The 19,626-nt window shown below is 30.6% G+C and overlaps 2 protein-coding genes across 2 annotated transcripts in view; both read left to right on the top strand.

Moving 5' to 3' along the window:
• The first annotated feature begins 530 nt into the window (after positions 1 to 530).
• LOC136079131 (uncharacterized) lies at positions 531 to 2,606 on the top strand. Its single transcript, XM_065794849.1, has one exon. It carries the CDS (start codon positions 531 to 533, stop codon positions 2,604 to 2,606), a length of 2,076 nt encoding a protein of 691 aa, XP_065650921.1.
• Positions 2,607 to 5,891: 3,285 nt separating this feature from the next.
• LOC100211727 (nose resistant to fluoxetine protein 6) overlaps positions 5,892 to 19,626 on the top strand; it is a 46,615-nt gene continuing 32,880 nt past the window's right edge. The window contains exons 1-2 of the mRNA XM_065794848.1: positions 5,892 to 5,989; positions 7,115 to 7,311. Of these exons, the coding sequence (XP_065650920.1) occupies positions 5,892 to 5,989; positions 7,115 to 7,311 (295 nt within the window). The remainder of the gene's footprint in view (positions 5,990 to 7,114; positions 7,312 to 19,626) is intronic.

Below are 19,626 nucleotides of genomic sequence, written 5' to 3'. Positions count from 1 at the left end.
TTCACAAAAATCCAAGAAAAAGTGTACTATTCACTATTGTAGAAATTGCTTACTTGGGTTTAGTTCTGAAGAATCATTATCTAAACACAAATCGTATTGTAATACACATGATTCAGTGCGTATTGAACTTACACCACCAAAATCGACAATGCAGTTTACTAATCACAATAGATCGATGAGAGTACCATTTCTAGTGTATGCTGACTTTAAAAGTTTCATCAAACCTATCAGTACTTGTGAACCTAATCCTAACGAATCCTATACTAAACAGTATCAAAAGCATATACCAAGTTCGTTCTGCTACTACATTAAATGTTTCGATGAAAGTTTTTACCAAAGCAATCCAGTTTCATTTACTGCAAGTAATGAAACGGATGATGTTGCATAAATATTTGTTGACAGATTACAAGAAGATATCATAAAAATTTGTAACAGGATTAAATTTAAAAATAATATTGTATATACACATGAAAATAAGAAGGATTTCGATGCAGCAACTGAATGTCACATTTGCGGAAAAGATTTGGATAATGATAAAGTACGTGATCACTGTCACATTACTTGAAAATTATAGAGGTGCTGCTCATAATAGTTGTAACTTAAAATATAAAATTCCAGATTTCTTCCCAGTACTATTTCATAATTTATCTGGTTATGATTCTCACTTATTTATCAAGAAATTATCAGGAGGTAAATTGAGCTGTATCCCAAACAACGAAGAAAAGTATATTAGCTTTTCTAGAGAGATTAAAGTTGGAGAGTTTGTTAAAGATGAAAAGAGTGTTGAAATAAAGCGTCAGATTCGTTTCTTAGACAGTTATAGATTTATGCCTTCTAGTTTAGATTGTTTATCAAAAAATTTATCAAAAGAGCAATGTAAAAATATCATAAAATTGTATTCAGGGAAACAATTAGATTTATTACTAAAAAAAGGCGTATATCCCTATGATTGGGTAGACTATGTTGATAAATTTAATGAAACTCAATTACCCACAAAAGAATCGCTCTTTTCTAAATTGAACGATGAAGATATAATTGATGATGATTACTCACATGCACAAAATGTATGGAAGGAGTTTAATTGCAAAACATTTAGAGATTATCATGACTTGTACAAAGTTTCAGATGTGCTTTTACTAGCAGATGTTTTTGAAAATTTTAAAGATGTTTGCATGAAAAATTATAAACTAGATCCGGCTTACACATCACCAAGATTAGCTTGGGATGCAGCATTGAAGAAAACAAAAGTAAAATTAGAACTGTTGAGCGATTACGATATGATACTAATGATAAAGAAAGAAATAAGAGGTGGAATCAGTATGATATCGAATAGATTAGGAACATCTAATAATAAGCACATGGATGACGCATATGACAAAAGCAAAAAATCAACATTCATCCAATATCTAGACGCTAATAATCTATATGGATGGGCGATGAGTAAGCCACTTCCAACACATGGGTTTAAATTTGATGAGTTGAAAAACTGGAATTCAATTCCATGTATACTAGAAGTTGATTTAAATTATCCTGAACATCTGCATGATGATCAAAATGACTACCCACTTGCTCCTGAAAGATTAAATATTGATAAAGTTGAAAAACTAGTCCCTAACTTGGAAAATAAGAAAAATTATGTTATCCAATATGAAAATCTTAAATTGTATAAAAGATTACGTCTAAAGATCACAAAAATTCATAAAGGTCTAAGTTTTGAACAAAACGCTTGGTTAAGCGAATACATTGAGCTAAATACTAGACTAAGAACTAAGGCAACGAATGATTTTGAAAAAGACTTTTTCAAACTGATGAACAACTCAGTATTTGGAAAAACAATGGAGAACATTGAGAATAGAGTTAGTGTTAGATTAGTGACGAATAGAAATAAAGCTGTTAAATTAGTTTCAAGACCAAACTTCGAGAGTCGAACGATATTTGATAAAAATTTAATAGCGATTCACATGAAGAAAACCAAATTAATGTATAACAAACCAATTTACTTAGGCATGTGTATTTTAGATTTACGTAAAACTCTAATGTACGAATTTCATTACGATTATATAAAAAATAAATATTCTGATCGAGCAAAACTATTATTTACAGATACTGATTCTTTAGCATACGAAATAAAAACAGAAGATTTTTATGCTAATATTTCTGAAGATGTTAAAAGCAAGTTTAATACAAGTGAATTTGATCCAAAGCATCCAGCAATAGAACTTGTAGGATTCAAAGTTGAAAGAAATAAAAAAGTAATTGGAATGTTTAAAGATGAGTCTGGAGGAGCACAAATTGAAGAATTTGTAGGATTAAGGTCTAAATTGTATTCCTACAAAGTACACGGTAAAGAAAATAAAAAATGTAAAGGAATAAAGAAAAATATTGTAAAAAGTCATATAACACATGAAGATTATAAACATTGTTTATTAAATAAAGTAGATCAAATTATGAAAATGAATGTAATAAGATCACATTCACATGAAATTTACACAGAAGAGGTCAATAAAATAGCATTAGGTGCAGACGATGATAAAAGAGTCATTTTAGAAGTCGGAATTCACACATTAGCATATGGACACTACAAACTAAAAGTAAATAATTTATAGGATAAATAAGACAATAGGACAATTAGGTCAAAGAGCCCATAGAGTAGGGGGTAGGGGAGCCCAAGGGGTGAGGGGTAGGGTAGCCAAAAAAGTAAAATTATTTTTGTGAGAAAAAAAATAATTTATAAGTAAAAATGAGAAATAACAATTACAAACTTATCAATGTTTAAGGAATAATTTTACCTAATGAACCTTTAACAAATTTTCAATTGTTAGAAGCAGCAAAAAACTAAAAATAAAAAATTTTAAAGGTGTATTTGTAAGAGATCAATTACCTAAAAATACACAAAAAAAAGAATGTGGAATATTAAATACAGGAGATTCAAGTACACAGGGTTTTCATTGGATTTGCTCATACAAAGACGGTGAAAAAAAATTAAGTTTTGACTCTTATGCACAACCCCCACCTGTCGAAGTTGTTAATTATTTAAAAGACTCAGTTTATTATAATAGTGATAGATTCAGTTTGGAAATACTTCATTTTGTGGTCATTTGTGTCTCTATGTTTTAAAAAAACTAGATGAAGGATATGATTTTCAGAATATTATTAATAATCTATGGTGATTTTTTTTTCTTTATATATAAAATGCCTGTTGATAAATTCGGACGTACAACAATTTATTCAACTACAAGTCGAGTAGTTTTAAATGGATTAACAGCATCTCAAGCTGATAATATGTTTAGAAGAGATGGGTAAAATAATGCAAATAGTGGTATTGACATAAATACAAACAAATTAATGAATGTAGCAGAACCTACAAATCCAAATGATGCTGTTACAAAGTACTATGTTGACACAATAATACCTAAACCTAGCAGTTTAGAAATAGTACCAAATTCAAGCTTAACATGCATAGGAGTAAAATCACAGACTCTTAAAGCAAATACAGGTACTGATGGAACAGCAATTTTTATTCAAAATACTGGTCATGGTATTCTGAGAAAACTATGGTTAGAATTTAAAGGAACAAATCCTAATGGAAGTGTATCAAGTAACGTATTTATTAGGATATATGCAGATAATACGCTTTGGATAGGAAGTATAGCTTGTGATTTATTATTCGCTCCACTTGGTGGACCATTTTATACTAACTCTTTACAAGGTTGTAATATGCATTCTAATATTAAATTAGGAGGATACTTTACACTTGATTTACCATTTAAAACTAATCTAAAAATTGAATTAAACAATAAAACTGGAAATCTACTAACATATTCGTTGCAAGCTCATATTACAATAAGTTCAACACAACAAGCAAATATTATTTCATTAATACCCCCATTTATTTCAGATCATAAACTATACTCATCAACATTCAGATATGTAGATACAATTTATGGGAAAGAATATATATTATTAGATGCTCTAGGAAATAAGAACGGTGTCTACTTAAAAGATATTAGAATCCATGTTATCGGTAAATCTGAAAGTTGGTGGGAATCAAGAGTACGCGCGTATGACGCAATCAATTCTCCTGTAAACAATAACTCAGTTATTCAACCTTGGACACCCTATAACTATAGTAATTATACAATATTTCCTGGATATGACAATAGCATATGTATATACTGCTCATCTAGTTTAGTAGATTTTTATCTTTACTCGCAGAGTGGTGCTCATATTACCTCATTTGCTAATAGATCATCTGGACTATTGTATCAATCAAAACCAAAAATTGATTCTACAACTACTATCTCTTTATACAGAAATTTTATTAAAAATGACTCCATGCCTAGCGTTACTAATGGTAGAAGATTAGTAGTAACAATAAACTCTGGTGATGAGCAAGTTGGGAAATCTGGAAGTTTTGATTTAAAAGGAGTAATTTACTATTATGCGTAGGACCTCAATGAGATTTCAGTTATGAAATTATAGCTTGAAAAATTGATTTAAAATTACAAAATTACAAAAAAAATTTTTAGCTCAGAGTTTATAGTTTGTAACCATAATATATTAATATATTATGGTAGTTATACTACCATTATCTTTATATTTTAGTTCAGACACTTTTTTTGAAAATGCACTTTTTTTAAGGTCCTTTAGATCCACAGAAAAATCTTATATAATCTTTTGATTTTTTATGAGCTAGAAACAGCATTTCATACTACGACTGGTTTAAATGACTTATGAGAATATGGATATGTTTATAGCTAAATATGATATGAGATTATGGTTAAGGATATGGCTGAAAAAAAAAATGAGCCAGGACCCGCCTTTTTCTACTACTCACAATTCGGCGCACATCGTATCGATATATCCAACTCTTTAACCCCATTTCTTTAGGAATATTAAGTTTTTTTTTTATCGCTTCGAACAATCTATAATTTCTTTTTAGAGTAACACCAACTTCATACTCATTCATATCACCATGGTCATCTTTTCCATATTTTCTATCATTATTTATATCATTATAATTTTATCTAAATCTTGTTCTGTTTAACTTTAAATTATAAATTAGTGTTGCATACTATTGTTTAATTTTATTATTACACTGTCTCTTTTATTTACATTTACAGGTATATTATTCATTTTTGGAATAACTTTTTTTAAAACATCAATTGTTGTTGATGTTTTAAAAAAAGTTCTCAAAACTCTTTTAATGAATTTTAATTTGCAATCGGCGCTGTCTTTCAATTTCAGCTCTATCAAAAATATCTACATCATCAATATTATAATACCTATTGACCCATCGGGGTCAATAGGTACAATAGGTAGGGTCAATAGGTACAGGGTCAATAGGTACTACAGGGTCAATAGGTACTACAACAGGGTCAATAGGTACAGGGTCAATAGGTACTGCATCATCAATATTATAATATCTATTGACCCATCAATATTATAATACCTATTGACCCATCAAGGTCAATATGTAGCATATCCCAATCATTCCATTCAACCCAATCACCTTTTTTACCCCAATTCACTTCGCCTCTTTCAACAAATGGAATGTATAGTTATTAATAAATATATTTTATTCCAAAGAACTATGTATTAGATAGTAACTCCTCCTCTAAATATACATAATAAAATGGCTTCAAGTTTAAATAGTAGCTATAGAACTTTATTAAATCCTTATCGGGATTTAATAACTAGGCATGGCCCTAGAGGAGATTATTAAAATTATTCTTAACCAATCAACTATTGCATCTCCTTCAGGTACCACATTGCTTGTTCCTGGAACTGTCCGTTTACTATACGATGTTATTTTAACCTGAGGTACTGACTTAGCTGTAAGGCTTGCAGGAAATTTAGGATGTGCTATAATTCAAAAGATAACAGTAAGAATGCAAGGTCAGGAAATTCAATCATTGATAGACTATGGAGATTACCGGAGCGTTCGAGATCTTTTCCTCCCATCAACTCAACGAGCTTTACCTGACAGGTTATTGTTCAAGGTTATGCAATTCTCTCGCTTTCGGACAACGGCCAGCTCCTAATGGGTCTAAGTACTGCACTCCTCTTGACTTTGAACTTTTCAATGCAAAAGGACCATTCCACCCATCAATTTTTGGAGATCAGCTAGAATATGAAATTATTTTTAGCGACCGTGCGCAAGTTACTATTTCTACAGACACTTCAGCAACTCCAAACTATTCACTCAATAACTATTGTTATTGAGTGAACAATTTGGAGGCTGTCTATAACCCACAGTTTGCTAATGAAGTATAATATGGTAGCGTAAGCCACTTTGGGCTTGCTTTTGAGCAAATAATACGTCACCGTCGTGTTCAGCGTGACGCAACTCAAACCTCGTGGCTTTTCGATGTAAACATTTCATGTGAGAATCTCAAGTACGTTCTCATATACTGCTCTCAATCAACTAATTTTTCAAGACAATCTGAATAGTCTAACGCTGTGATGAATATTACAAAAGTAGATATCCTAATAAATGGACAGCCTAACCGTCTCTATTCTAATGGAATGCTACCATACCACTTTTTCAAAGAAATGTACCGATGTCTTGCTGGTTCTTCCGTAACTCAAAAATGAGACCAATATGTTAAGTATTGAAGATGGTTTTCAAGCTGTGACACCTAACGGATTTTTTGCAGATCCCTAACCGTTAGTGACGTCACTAGGATGTAAAAAAGTTTTCAGAGAGGGTGAAAAATTGTGCTCTCGAGTGGCATCGAAAATGGCATCAAAGCCCAGTACCAAAAAGTTTTCGAGGGGTGAAAAAAGCTAATTAAATTCAAAACCCTATTTTACTACTCCATTCTCTTTTAGACAAGGTGCGAAAGCGCATTGTAAGCATTGTTGAACCTGCTCCTGCAGCCTAACTCCGACAATTATCACATCGTCGTAATGCTGCTTCTCTTTCTCTTTTGTATAAATACTATAATAGGCACTGCTCTAAAGAATCAGCGTCTGTTGTGCCATTTACTAAACCTATATCTACTAAATTATATCTACTAAAACTATATATACTAAAACTAAATTATATCTACTAGAAATATATCTACTAAAAATTATATGGGAACCCTAATTCGTAACTTTTCTGAATTAGGGTAATCTACGGCATACGATATTTTTTATATACATTGCAAATAGATCCGTTTGAATTTACTATCACTAATTTGTTTATTCTTTTTGTTTGTCTTGATAAAATAACAACAACAACTACAAAAAAAGTTAAACAATACCGACCACTCAAGATTGACTATGTCAACTTGACATTGATTAAAAATGAAAATCACGTGGCATGTAAGTGACGAGATTTCTCTAAACAAATTTCATTTTAACTTGTTACTTACAAAAACTTTCATTCAAAGTATTCAACTCATATCAATCTTATTCAATTCGTCTACTAAAGAGAAAAATTGAAAAAATTGAACGTAAAATGTTAATTTTATATATGGTTATGTTGGGTTTACCGATTGCTTATTCCTTAGAGTCACAGTTTCAGAATTCACAGAACTTGACTAATACTTTGAAAATGAGACATGTGTTTCAAACAATAAACAACCTTTTAAAATTTGAAGCTCTAAAAATTTATACAATTTTAAAAAGCCATAATAATAGTTTAAGTTCAGAAAATTCGACTGTGGATTGCTTAAAAGCATTTACTAAATTAAATAGGAGTGAACTATATTCATGTAAGTAGTTTATTAGTTGTTATTTTTAACACCCACAATTAGTTTTTTTGTTTTTTAATTTTAATTATTAAAGTTGGATAAATAAGAAGTTATTTATTTGCAAATAGTTCAGTTCTGAGATAAGATACGAGACTTATTAAACTGGGAATAGTATAAAACAGCACCTTTTTATATTGACTTCTTGCTATAATTAAAAGGCATTTTTTCTCAAGAGAGTCGTACTTTGAAAAAGATGGAAAAAACGATTATGGTTAGATATAGGAAAAACTAAAGGAAAACAAGAAGGAATTGAACACAAGTTAGGGTCAGAGACAAGACACAACTCAAGGAGTATAGGTAAATAATTAGAGTTGTCTGAAAAACGAGTCAGAAAGTTAACTATCTGAGTAAGAGATTAAGAAATACTGAAATTATGAGCTTTGGTGCCAGCAATGTCGGTAGTTTTTGAGCCAAACCATTTGGTGTGATTAGCATTAGAGGCAAAAAAATAACAATATTGGCAGAAAGAGCCTCAAGGCAGAGGAATTTTAAGTCAGAGTTCATTTCTCCTTGCGTTTGCTTAGAATGGCTAACCCTACATAGCAGCAAAACATTGTATAGGAAGTACTGAGTTACGTTATGGGAACTACATGTTACTAGTAACATTGTGATTATGATGATTCTAAACCTGATTTGACATGGATAGTATTTTTAATTATTGAATGTAATGTTTAGGAAAAACATGTTTGTAGAAATACATAAAATTAAATTCAGCATTTGTCATATATTTGTAGTCACTAGTTGTAACTAGTTGTAGTCGCTAGTAGTAGTCACTAGTAGTAACTGAACTAACACTTTACCAGATTCAAGCTAAACTCAAACAACTGATGATATTGGATTTAATGTAATATAGGTAAATTGACAGTTTTGAGATATCCGATTTTCACTATTTCTCTCAAAAGGAGAGAAACAATAAAAATTTATTATCTACAGATTAATATTGATAAAAAAAATATATAACTCAGAATTTTTTTTTTTAATATCTTTGCTTCCAAAAAGACTGCAAGCAATCACTAATTAGAGTTGGAACTTACTGAAAGAGAATATATAAAGATTGTAGAGCAAGATAACAATTGAATGACAACTTAAAGGATTGCAAATTATATATATCAGGAAAGCAAGATGAAGGAAACGAATTCCAAAGAGCTGATGTTCGAGGAAAAAAACTAAACAAATAAGTGATTTTGGAGCACTTAGGAACAATCACAGAAAAAGGATGAGACTTGATTGAATGATGAGTAACACAAAAATGAATTTTAGTAGATGGCACAGGAGATGCTAGCTCTTTAGAGCAGTGCCCATTATAGTATTTGTAGAAAAGAGAAAGAGAAGCAACATTAAGACAATTTGATAATGGTTGGAGGTTGGCTGCAAGAGCAGGTCCAACTATGTTTACAATACGTTTTTACACCTTGTCTAAAATAGAAAGAGCATCATTAGAAGATCCGCCCCAGATATGGCAACAATATTCCATACAAGGCCGGATTTGAGATTTATAGAGATAGAGAATAGAATCCGAAATAAGAAAAAGACGAGCTCGATAAAGAGATGCAACCTTAGCAGATGCTAATTTTGCAACTGATTTGATATATGGTTTCCAAGAAAGATTGGAAGAAAGAGTTAGTCCTAGAAGATGAAGAGTAGGTGACTCATCGAGTACATCACCGTTCATAAATATAGGAAGATCTAAATTATTGCGATAACGATTGGCTGAAAAAAATTGAGTTTTATCTAAATTAAAGTTCACCAGCCACTGTGAGTCCCATGCTGTAGCAGAATTGAGATCCTTTTCAAACTCAAATGCCCCCTCCAAGCAATCAGAGGGTGTTGGTTTCTTATCACGACAAGAATAAATGGTAGTATCATTAGCGAATAATGCCACCTTAGATGTAAGAATATCTGGAAGATCAATAATGTAAATTAAAAAGAGTATAGGGCCAAGGATTGAACCTTGAGGAATTACTAAAGTTACAGAATAAGAAGAAGAGTGCTGTCCATCAAGAACTTTTATACAACAATTAGAAAGGAAGGGTTCAATAATCTTGAAGATGTTACCAGATATATTGTAAGAAGAAAGTTTATGGAGAAGACCAGCATGCCAAACTTAATCAAAAGCTTTAGAAATTTCAAGAGCAATGGCCTTAACCTTTCCACCTTTACCTAATGCATGATAAAATCTATCAGTTATTATTGTTAGCAAATCAGCTGTAGAATGAGAAGATCCATATTGATGATCAGAAAATAAGTTATTAGAGATTAAGTGTTTGTTAATTAAAGGTTCAAAAACCTTGCTTATGATAGGAAGAAAACTGATGGGACAGTAGTTAGACAAATCAGATCGCTCTCCAGAGTTTTTGAAAATAGGGATAACAGATGCCGCTTACCAGCAGGCTGGAAAACAAGACTCTGGAGAACACTTCTGCAAGACTATAACAGATATGTTGTCCAGATCACAAGCTGTAGAAGAGTCTAAGCAGGAAATCACTTTAGATACAGAAGCTGGAGTGATATGAATGTCAAGCAATGGATCGACCTGTTTGCTAGCTAAATCAAGTAGAACGCAACTAGTGGAATCAAGAGATAATATTGATGAAAAGTTCTTAGTAAACAATTCAGCTTTTTCTTTAGGTGAGGTATACTTTGTCTTAGCTGAACTATACAAGAGTGGTGGGATAACAGATTTGCCCTTATTATTGATACTGTAAAAGATTCTCCAGAAGTCACGAGAGCCTAATTTTTGTGATGAAATACGAGATTTCATGACCTGAGAATAGCAGGCTTTGACGTTAGACAAAACCGTTTTGCAATGGTTTCTAACAGTAATAAAGAGACATCTGTTTTTTGCAGAATTATTTTGCTGATAGATATTGAAGTAATATAAGATAATCAAAGGTTTCGATTGGAAATTGCAGAATCACAATGTGAGAAAAACCATGGAGAAGAGTAAGGCTTGACCTGTCTAGAGGGAATAAAAGATTCCATGCCAGCCTGAATCCATGAAGTTATGTAAGAAGCACATTTGTCAGCAGGAAGATGAAAGATTTCTACCCAAGGGCCATCACAATCATGGAAAATCATGGAAAGAGTCCTAGTCAGCTTTAAGGTAGCTCTAAGAGGTACAATGATAGGGGGATTCAGATGATGAAGAAGAATGTAATAATAGTTTTAGAGAGATCAAACTGTGGTCAGAAGCACCTAAGGGTGAATATGGAGAAACTGAACTCTAACTAGGATCAGAAATAAGACATAAGTCGAGTAGAGAAGGTAAATGATTCGAGTTGTGTGGAAAGCAAGTTGGAAAGTTGACTATTTGAGTTAGGGATTCAGAAAGGCAAAAGTTGTGGGCTTTAATGCCTGCAGAGTCACTGACACTAGAGCCAAGCCATTAAGTGTGATGAGCATTAAAATCACAAACAACAACATTATTGGCTGATGGATAAAGAGAGAGGGCTTGGTTAATTTCATCAGAAATAACATCAAAAGGAGTGCAGTCTTGAGATGAAGGTGAGCCATGTATAACAAAGAGAAAGGCGATAGAGTGAAGTGGTGCTAAACGAAAGCACATTAATGACTAGTCAGTGGATTCAAACCTAGTTTCCCAACAAATGGGTGAGTTCTTACGAATGTAAATACCCAGGCCAAACATGTGACTATTGGAGTCTTTACAAATTAAAGGAAGATGACCATCAACACTACGATTGCATGATGAGACAGTCAAACTCTAATTAGTCTCACAAAGAGCAAGTAGGTTTAGTGAACTTTGCAAGAGATAAGATTCAAGAAAAATCACTTTGAAGACCACTACTATTAATATAAAAGTCACTTTGAAGACCACTAATTAAAGAAGAAATGTCACTTCGAAGACCACTAATATTAGTGAATGATAGGTTTAGAGAACTTGGTGATGATGATGGTTTTTTGTGTTTTATAGTTTTTGGTACTTCAGTCATTTTTAAATTTGTTAAAGAACTTGACTTAAAGCATAGACAGTACTCAGTACACTGTTTAATACCCTAAGTAATTGCCTCCTTACTATTAATAAACCCTAAGCCGTAACAAAGGGCTCCAAATGTAGCTTGACAATTCACACCAAAAGGACAAACAGGGACACTGTCCATGCGCAACTTGGCACTGTTAATACTTTGATATTTTTCAGCTGTCGCGCTGGCATGGGTGTTTCAAGTTGGAGTTGGCTTTTCCTAGCCTTTTCCTAAAAAAAGCCTGTCCTACAAGGCAGCAGGACATGAAGCAGTTTTTTTTTGTCATGTAAGTCTGTGAAAGTCACTAATATGATATCATTACTAAGGGTAAAAATATTTGAAATCATCCAAAAAAAATAATTTTCGACATACTTACGTCTCAGAATTTGTTTATTTTACACCACTTGCAGTCCATATCAAAAAAATAATAACTGCGAAAATTTTAGTTAAAAATACCAATGGGTTCCAGAGATATCGTCACTTGAAATAATGCTGACTCAGCATTTTAGTGATTTTCTGAAGCGACTACAAAGCAACTTTGACATACAGTATCTTCATAATGGCTAGGGGAAGTTTCCTAAAATTTGGTACTCTAATAGATTTTAACTTGAGAAACCCAAAAAAAGCACTCTTAAGACTCGATTATCTCAAGAAATGCCTCATTTATCCAATTTTGTTCAAAATTATTGACTTGTAAATTAGTGATTTTTGGAGGTAAAATGAAGACTGTGGCCCAAAATCCCGAGTAAAAAGTTTAATTGTATATCATTATTTCATCTTAGGTCTACTGAAAAAAATTAGATTCATCAATTGTCTCTCTAATACATGATCAAAATTTGCATTTAAAAATGGTGTCTTTTTAGAAAAATTGAAATTTTGTAACAAAAGCAATTAAAATATTTTGTAAAACATTTATTTGAATAAAACATCAAATAGTGTTATTTATTGACTAGTTTAGGATATTTATAGTCATGGGCCAAGGAAGACGCCCTCCCCTCCCACGGGAGGCCCCACGCCGCCGCCCCCCCCCCCCCCATCTCCCTAGATTTTTTTTTATTTTTATTTTTTTTACATAAAATGAATAAATAATAGTTGATTGTTAAAATACATTTTAAAAACATATTTTTTCAGTTTAAGTTTGAGAAACAGTTTATTTGCGTTACTTCAAATCGATAAATACTTACCTCTTATTTCAAAGATCTTTTTACGATTTTAAGTCATAAATTTTAAAACCAAAGATATTAAAACGTTTTTAAAACATTTTGACAATCAATATCCTTATGTAGTTTTAGACTAATATAGTCATTGACATAATAAGATAGGAGTGATTTGTGATTTATTTAAACCCCCACCCCTCCTTCTCAGCCTACAATTCAAGAATTTGAAAAAAATAAAAGACATTTTAAATGCAAAATAGGTAAATAAAATAAAAACAAAATGATTTTAAACATAATTAATTTTTTTTTGTAACCAACAGTTTATATTCTTCAAATCTAAATCAGATATGTTGTATGTATGACCTGATATTGTTCGCGGTGTAGAAATTAGGCATATAACTTCAGAATTGAGCACCCAACACTCATCAGTTCTCATTGGCCAAAATAAGTTTTTACCTGGTCCATGTGGATGCATGAATCTGACTTTTATATCAAACTCACTTACATCTTCAGGAATCCCTACCCACCAAAATCCATCATAAAAACTTGCAATATAATCCATTTTTTTATTATTTAATGAAATATCTACATAATGTTTGCTTTTTGGAATGATATCAAATATTTCAGTGCATGCATCAGTATTTATTTTTTTATAACTTATAGTGTTTGGAGCAATTGGAATAAAATGATGATACATCCTTGTGCCAGGAACTGTTCTTCCACCTAAATATCTTTTTTCTAATTGTGCTCGTGTTTGATCAATTTCTTCTTTTGAAAATAACTTAAAATAAATTCCATTTATCTTAGGTTTACAAAAAGAGTACATTAACTTAACATCTAAAATCTGCCCAGTAGTTATTTGTTTTAGACTTTCTTGACATACTACTCTTTTAACAGTCCCACGAATACCATCACAGGGGGATTTACCATGACTGGTAGCAAAAAATACCCATTCAGCATTTAAATCAAAGTCTTTACTGTGATGACAAAGATTGATATTGATAACATTCATTGCCACAAAACTGGATTTTCAAGAAAACAACGTTTTGTTCAATTTAAAGATCTTCCTTGTGAAAAACAAGAAGAAATAATATGGCGAGCAAATTTAAAGGAAAAATATAGTTCAATAAGAATTATATGTTGTTATCATGAGCAATTCTATGGAAAATATTTTGAGAGAAAAATTACAAAGTGTTGCAATCCTTTTGGAACACACAAGGAAAGTAAAAAAATTGCTATAAAAGGTAATCTTACCTTATTTACAACAGAATTGATATGGAAATTAAAAGAAAACAATTTATTATTTATTTTTCCATTTCTCCATATTAATTATTTTTATTATTTATTACCTAACAAAATAATATAAAAACTATGAAATTAAAAGTAATTCTTTAAGAAAATACAAACAAGTAAATATCTTTAAAAAGAACAAAACAAAACTTATGTTTGTTTTTTTATATAAAAGGAGGTTTTAAGTCACCAATTTGAAATAATGAAAATTTTTTTTTTTCAAAATTAAAATTAAATTGTATGTTTTTGCATTATTTATTCATTTTATACAAAAAAAAAAAAAATCTTGGGGGAGGGGCGTAGGGGCCTCCTGTGGGAGGGGAGGGTATCTCCCTTGGCCCATGACTATAAATGTCCTAAACTAGTCAATAAATGACACTATTTGATGTTTTATTCAAATAAATGTTTTACAAAATATTTTAATTGCTTTTGTTACAAAATTTCAATTTTTCTAAAAAGACACCATTTTTAAATGCAAATTTTGATCACGTATTAGAGAGACAATTGATGAATCTAATTTTTTTCAGTAGACCTGAGATGAAATAATGATATACAATTAAACTTTTTACTCGGGATTTTGGGCCACAGTCTTCATTTTACCTCCAAAAATCACTAATTTACAAGTCAATAATTTTGAACAAAATTGGATAAATGAGGCATTTCTTGAGATAATCGAGTCTTAAGAGTGCTTTTTTTGGGTTTCTCAAGTTAAAATCTATTAGAGTACCAAATTTTAGGAAACTTCCCCTAGCCATTATGAAGATACTGTATGTCAAAGTTGCTTTGTAGTCGCTTCAGAAAATCACTAAAATGCTGAGTCAGCATTATTTCAAGTGACGATATCTCTGGAACCCATTGGTATTTTTAACTAAAATTTTCGCAGTTATTATTTTTTTGATATGGACTGCAAGTGGTGTAAAAATAAACAAATTCTGAGACGTAAGGGTGTCATGGTCTGGATGATTTCATATATTTTTACCCCTAAGCAAAAAAATCATTAGACAAACAGTACCACTTGTGTAGAATTAAGTAGGAAACAAAATAATATTAATTTTTGTTTTGGTGAAAATAGTTGATTGCGAGCAAACAACATAAGATAAAACTTATTATTTTAAAGGTAGATAAAAATAATAAGTTAAAATTAGAGGTAAAAAAAGAGATTAGGGACAGTGTATAAAGTTAAAATAGGTTGTATATAATATGTATACCAGCTTAAGTACTTAATATAGATTCTCATAAGTTCGCTAAATTATGTGACACTTTTTCTGCAAAATAGAAATAAAAATTTATTTTAAATGCTAGGGTTGCCATTCTCTTTTTTGCATTGTGGAAATCATGGAAAATTTATAAATGTATAAAAGTAAACTATTTGTTTACGGAATAAGTGAATAAATTTATAATGAATTTAACTGATTCCATAAACAGTCTTTTAAAAGTTGCTGTTTGCTATAGCTATATAGGCATTGGCGGAATGTTAATGTTACAAGAATATATAAATAACAAGCATTGTTTATCGCGCCATGAAAAATTTGTTTAATTAAGTGTTTTTTTTGTGTTTTCACTCTACCTATTCATTCATTAATAACTTTATTCATTCAATGAAAAAATTAATAAACAAAAAGCTAAATAAGTTTTTACTATTTATGAAAAATATTTTGTATTTTCTTAGTGTTGCAGAAAATATAACTTGGTGTTATATTTTTTTAGTGAATGCAGAAAGTTAAAGAATTATTACAACAAAAAAAGATTCCACAACGTTTTTATATGTTTTTAATAATGTTTTTACACGCACAATGTTTTTAATAATGTGTTTATATAATTTTTTTAGAAATTAATATGTATTTTAAAAAAAAATATATTAAAAAAAAAATTTTCTAAAAAAGCATGTCCTTGGAGGACACGCTTTTTTAGGAAAAGGCATAAATTCATTAAATTATGCATTTTTTTATTTTTTTATTTTGCTCAAATTGAAACAAATTTATATTATTTATTCAAAAATTATAATAAGTATATAAAATATATAATTTATTATGTAATATAAAAATTATTAAACAATAACTTAGTGCATAAAAGTTTTATATCAAAGATATGAGTTTGAGAAAAAAAAAAAATTTACTTTTAAGCAGTTTACAGTTTGCACAAGAATTTTTAACATAACGTAATAGAGAAAAATAAAAGTAGTTTATGTTCATGAAAAAAATATAATTTTGCAAGAGTCATAAATGGCTCCCTTAAATCACTTTAGGGGAGTGTAGGCTCCACCGAGGCTTGGCTATGCATAGAAAATAAAAATAAATTTTATTATACATGAGAGTTGCATAAAATCTATTTTTTAACTGTTAAAGTTTTTTGAGTTTTGTGCGAATATTTATTCAAATACTGTTTTTGACCAAATGGCAAAGTATAGTATTTTAAAATTATACTTTATATGTACTACTTGCGGCAATGTAATGTTGAGTAGGGTGTCTCAAAAAATTTTTTTTTTCGAAAATCAAAATGTGGAAATGTTCAATCGTTATCATTATGTATTAGTAGCCTACAGTGAAAATTTCAGCCTTCCAAATCAATTTCAAGGTAAGGAAGGTGGTTTTAGGCAGTTTCTATACATTAAAATTTTTTCTAAAATATTATATTTTAAAGTTCGGAATATAGATAGTTCTAATTTTAAAACAATCACAAAACACTCGTTTCAATTTAAATTACATATCTAACAGAATAAGGAAGATAGAGATTTTGTGTCATTTTCATTTCAGATAACGGTTATTAATTGAGTTATTAATTAATTAATTAACGGTTTATTTAGTTATTATATTTATTAATAACGGTTTATTTAGTTATTAATTAAATAATTAACGGTTATTAATGGAGAAAGGCAACAAAAATGTGATGATTTAAATCATAAATAAAAATTTAAAAAAACACAGTTGTGTTACTTATTAAATGTTCTGAAGGTACTTCTTTGTAACTTTCATGGATATTTGCTGTCAGTTTTTATGAACAACCTAGAAAATAGTAAATAGACATAAAAAGGCAGGCTATTTTGTAAAATATTCAAATAATCCAAGCTTTAAAATTCCAAGTATTTGAAATTAATAGATTAGTTAATTAAATAAAATGATTTGGAAATACTTTAAACAGTTTTACAGACATTATTGTATAGCATGCGAGTACATTAGGTGGGGGAAGGTGTTGTTAGGTCGTTTGAAGGAGCTCGAGTTGCCATAGGGTTCTTCGGAAAGAATAGACCATGGAAAAGCACAATGTCATTTGTAGCAGTATTTATTCTTGAGAGTAGCAGGCACTACTGTTTTTGCATCATTTGGATGATAGTTCTGTGACATCTGCAGGACATGAAGGCAAAGACAGTCACTCATAAACCTGGTCTTGTGTTGAGCTCTTGGCTGCTTGGAGATGAAATTAGATATATCTGCACCCAGGAAGTATGCCAGTAGCATACTTCCTGGGTGCAGAGTAGTCAAGATACTTGTAGTCTCCTCTCTGGAAAGTATTTCTCTGAAGTGCTGTGGTGCAAAATTCTTTAGTTTCATCTCAAGTTGTTGCAAAAGAGTACCTGGTCTAAATGCGTCCTGAGACCATTCAAATGTGACAATTCTTTTAAATTTATTAATGTCTCTGTGTATTTGCTGCCATAGGTCTTGAGATCTTCAACTCCTCAATGTTAATATCACCAACTTTATAATGAGATGTCAGCAAATTGGTTCCTGGTCAAATGCCAATACCATATCTTGTCATGATTGGAAATTGTTTAGGTGTTCATCCATACTTAGTGGAAAACTAATTTTTACTTCCCCTGAAATCTTTCGGGTCTTTGTAGGAGGCATAAAAGCTTTGTCAGAGTCTGGAAGGCTATCACTGTCTGTGTACCAGGAAACTTCAAACTCTCTTTGTTCTAGTTCTTCTACCTTTTTTAAATTCTTTTTCTCTTGATTTCTGAGCTTTTTATCTTGTGAGCGTATTTTTTCCTTTATTATTTTTATTTTCTCCTCAGCCAAACAAGCATTTTTTTAAGATGTGCTATCAATACCCGCCATCTTGACCATGCGTCCTTTAAGGCAGTGCTTTGGGAATTCAATGTCTTCTTTTCGAGCCTCTTTGCTCTTCATTGGATCACTCTTTATCAAGTTAAAGATGTAGACCTCATAAATTGGGAATAAGAAGTTGCTTTCATTTAGAAAATTGTTTACTTTCTTGCAGTAGAGTCTTGAGTCTTTTTAGGCATTGGTACTTATTGATCTTGTTGGTAATTTTGTTTCAGATTTGCTGCTCTGTGAGTATGAAGTTGTTGTCAAATCCAGCTTTGCCCAACAAGTTTACTAGTTCTTTCAAAATGCAAACATCTCTGATTGTCTGTCTCCAATTCTCTTCACACTTTCTTTCTGCTAACTTGCTGCATCTCAGATAACTTTTTCCAGAAAGACACATCCAACTTCACAGTTTATCTTGGTAGTGTTAAAAAAATGTCAAATGGTTAAGTACAAATAAACAGATAAAACTCAGATATTTTTCAGATATTACCTAGTTTCTTTTCTAATGTTAAGCCAGTAAAACCTTCTGAACATTTATTCAGTTGTTGGAAGTCAATTCGGAGCAAAGCTTTGCAGTGAAAAGCCTAACAAATAAAATGTCTACATTTTTTTGCACTCTGTATTTTATTATAAAATTTTAGCTGAAGATTTGAATCTTCAGCTGGCTCTAGTATTTTATTCTGGCATTTTTTACCTAAAGCCATTGTCTGAAGAAATAGCTAACAGTACAGTTATAAATTTATATATATTTATAAATTTATATTATAAAATATAGCTTGCAGTACAGTTGTTTGTTTCGTAACAGCAAATAATACTATTAAATAATGCTTTTTTTGCCAAGCAAAAAAAATGTGTATCATACATAGCATGCATTGTTGTTTTTTATTATAATTATTTACACAGTCTATTAACAATTGAAAAATAAACTTTAATGAAATGAAAACTTACTTATTAAGTAAAACTTTCATATGTCTGCGCGCAATCTTCTAACTTTTTAATGTTAGGAGAATTAGCAAACAAATCTTTTTTTCTTTTTTTATCACAAATAATTAACGTAAAAAAAAGTTGTAAAAGTAATGTAAAAAAAAATGAAAACCAAAACATAAAAGATCTACTCAGTCTATGAAGTCTATATATAAGGCACATGTAGGATCCTCACCTAATGTGTAAGCCCAGCCCATGCCTATATATATTTATAGACATTTTTTATAAAAAAATTTGAACGAAAGTGTATGCAAGTATCTAACTTATGCAAACTTCAATGTTAAAATTAAGTTTTACAGTTTAACTATTACTTGAAAATTGTGGAATTATCTCCTTATTTTTGATTCATAACATTTATTTGTCATTTTATATAGTCATTTGTTCATTAAATACTATTGAAATCTTTGCTGTACAATACAATACGTAC

Source organism: Hydra vulgaris, chromosome 04, assembly GCF_038396675.1.
Source record: "Hydra vulgaris chromosome 04, alternate assembly HydraT2T_AEP".
Taxonomy (NCBI): domain Eukaryota; kingdom Metazoa; phylum Cnidaria; class Hydrozoa; order Anthoathecata; family Hydridae; genus Hydra; species Hydra vulgaris.
The sequence above is the reverse complement of the archived record's forward strand: the minus strand, read 5'-3'. Positions and strand labels throughout refer to the sequence as shown.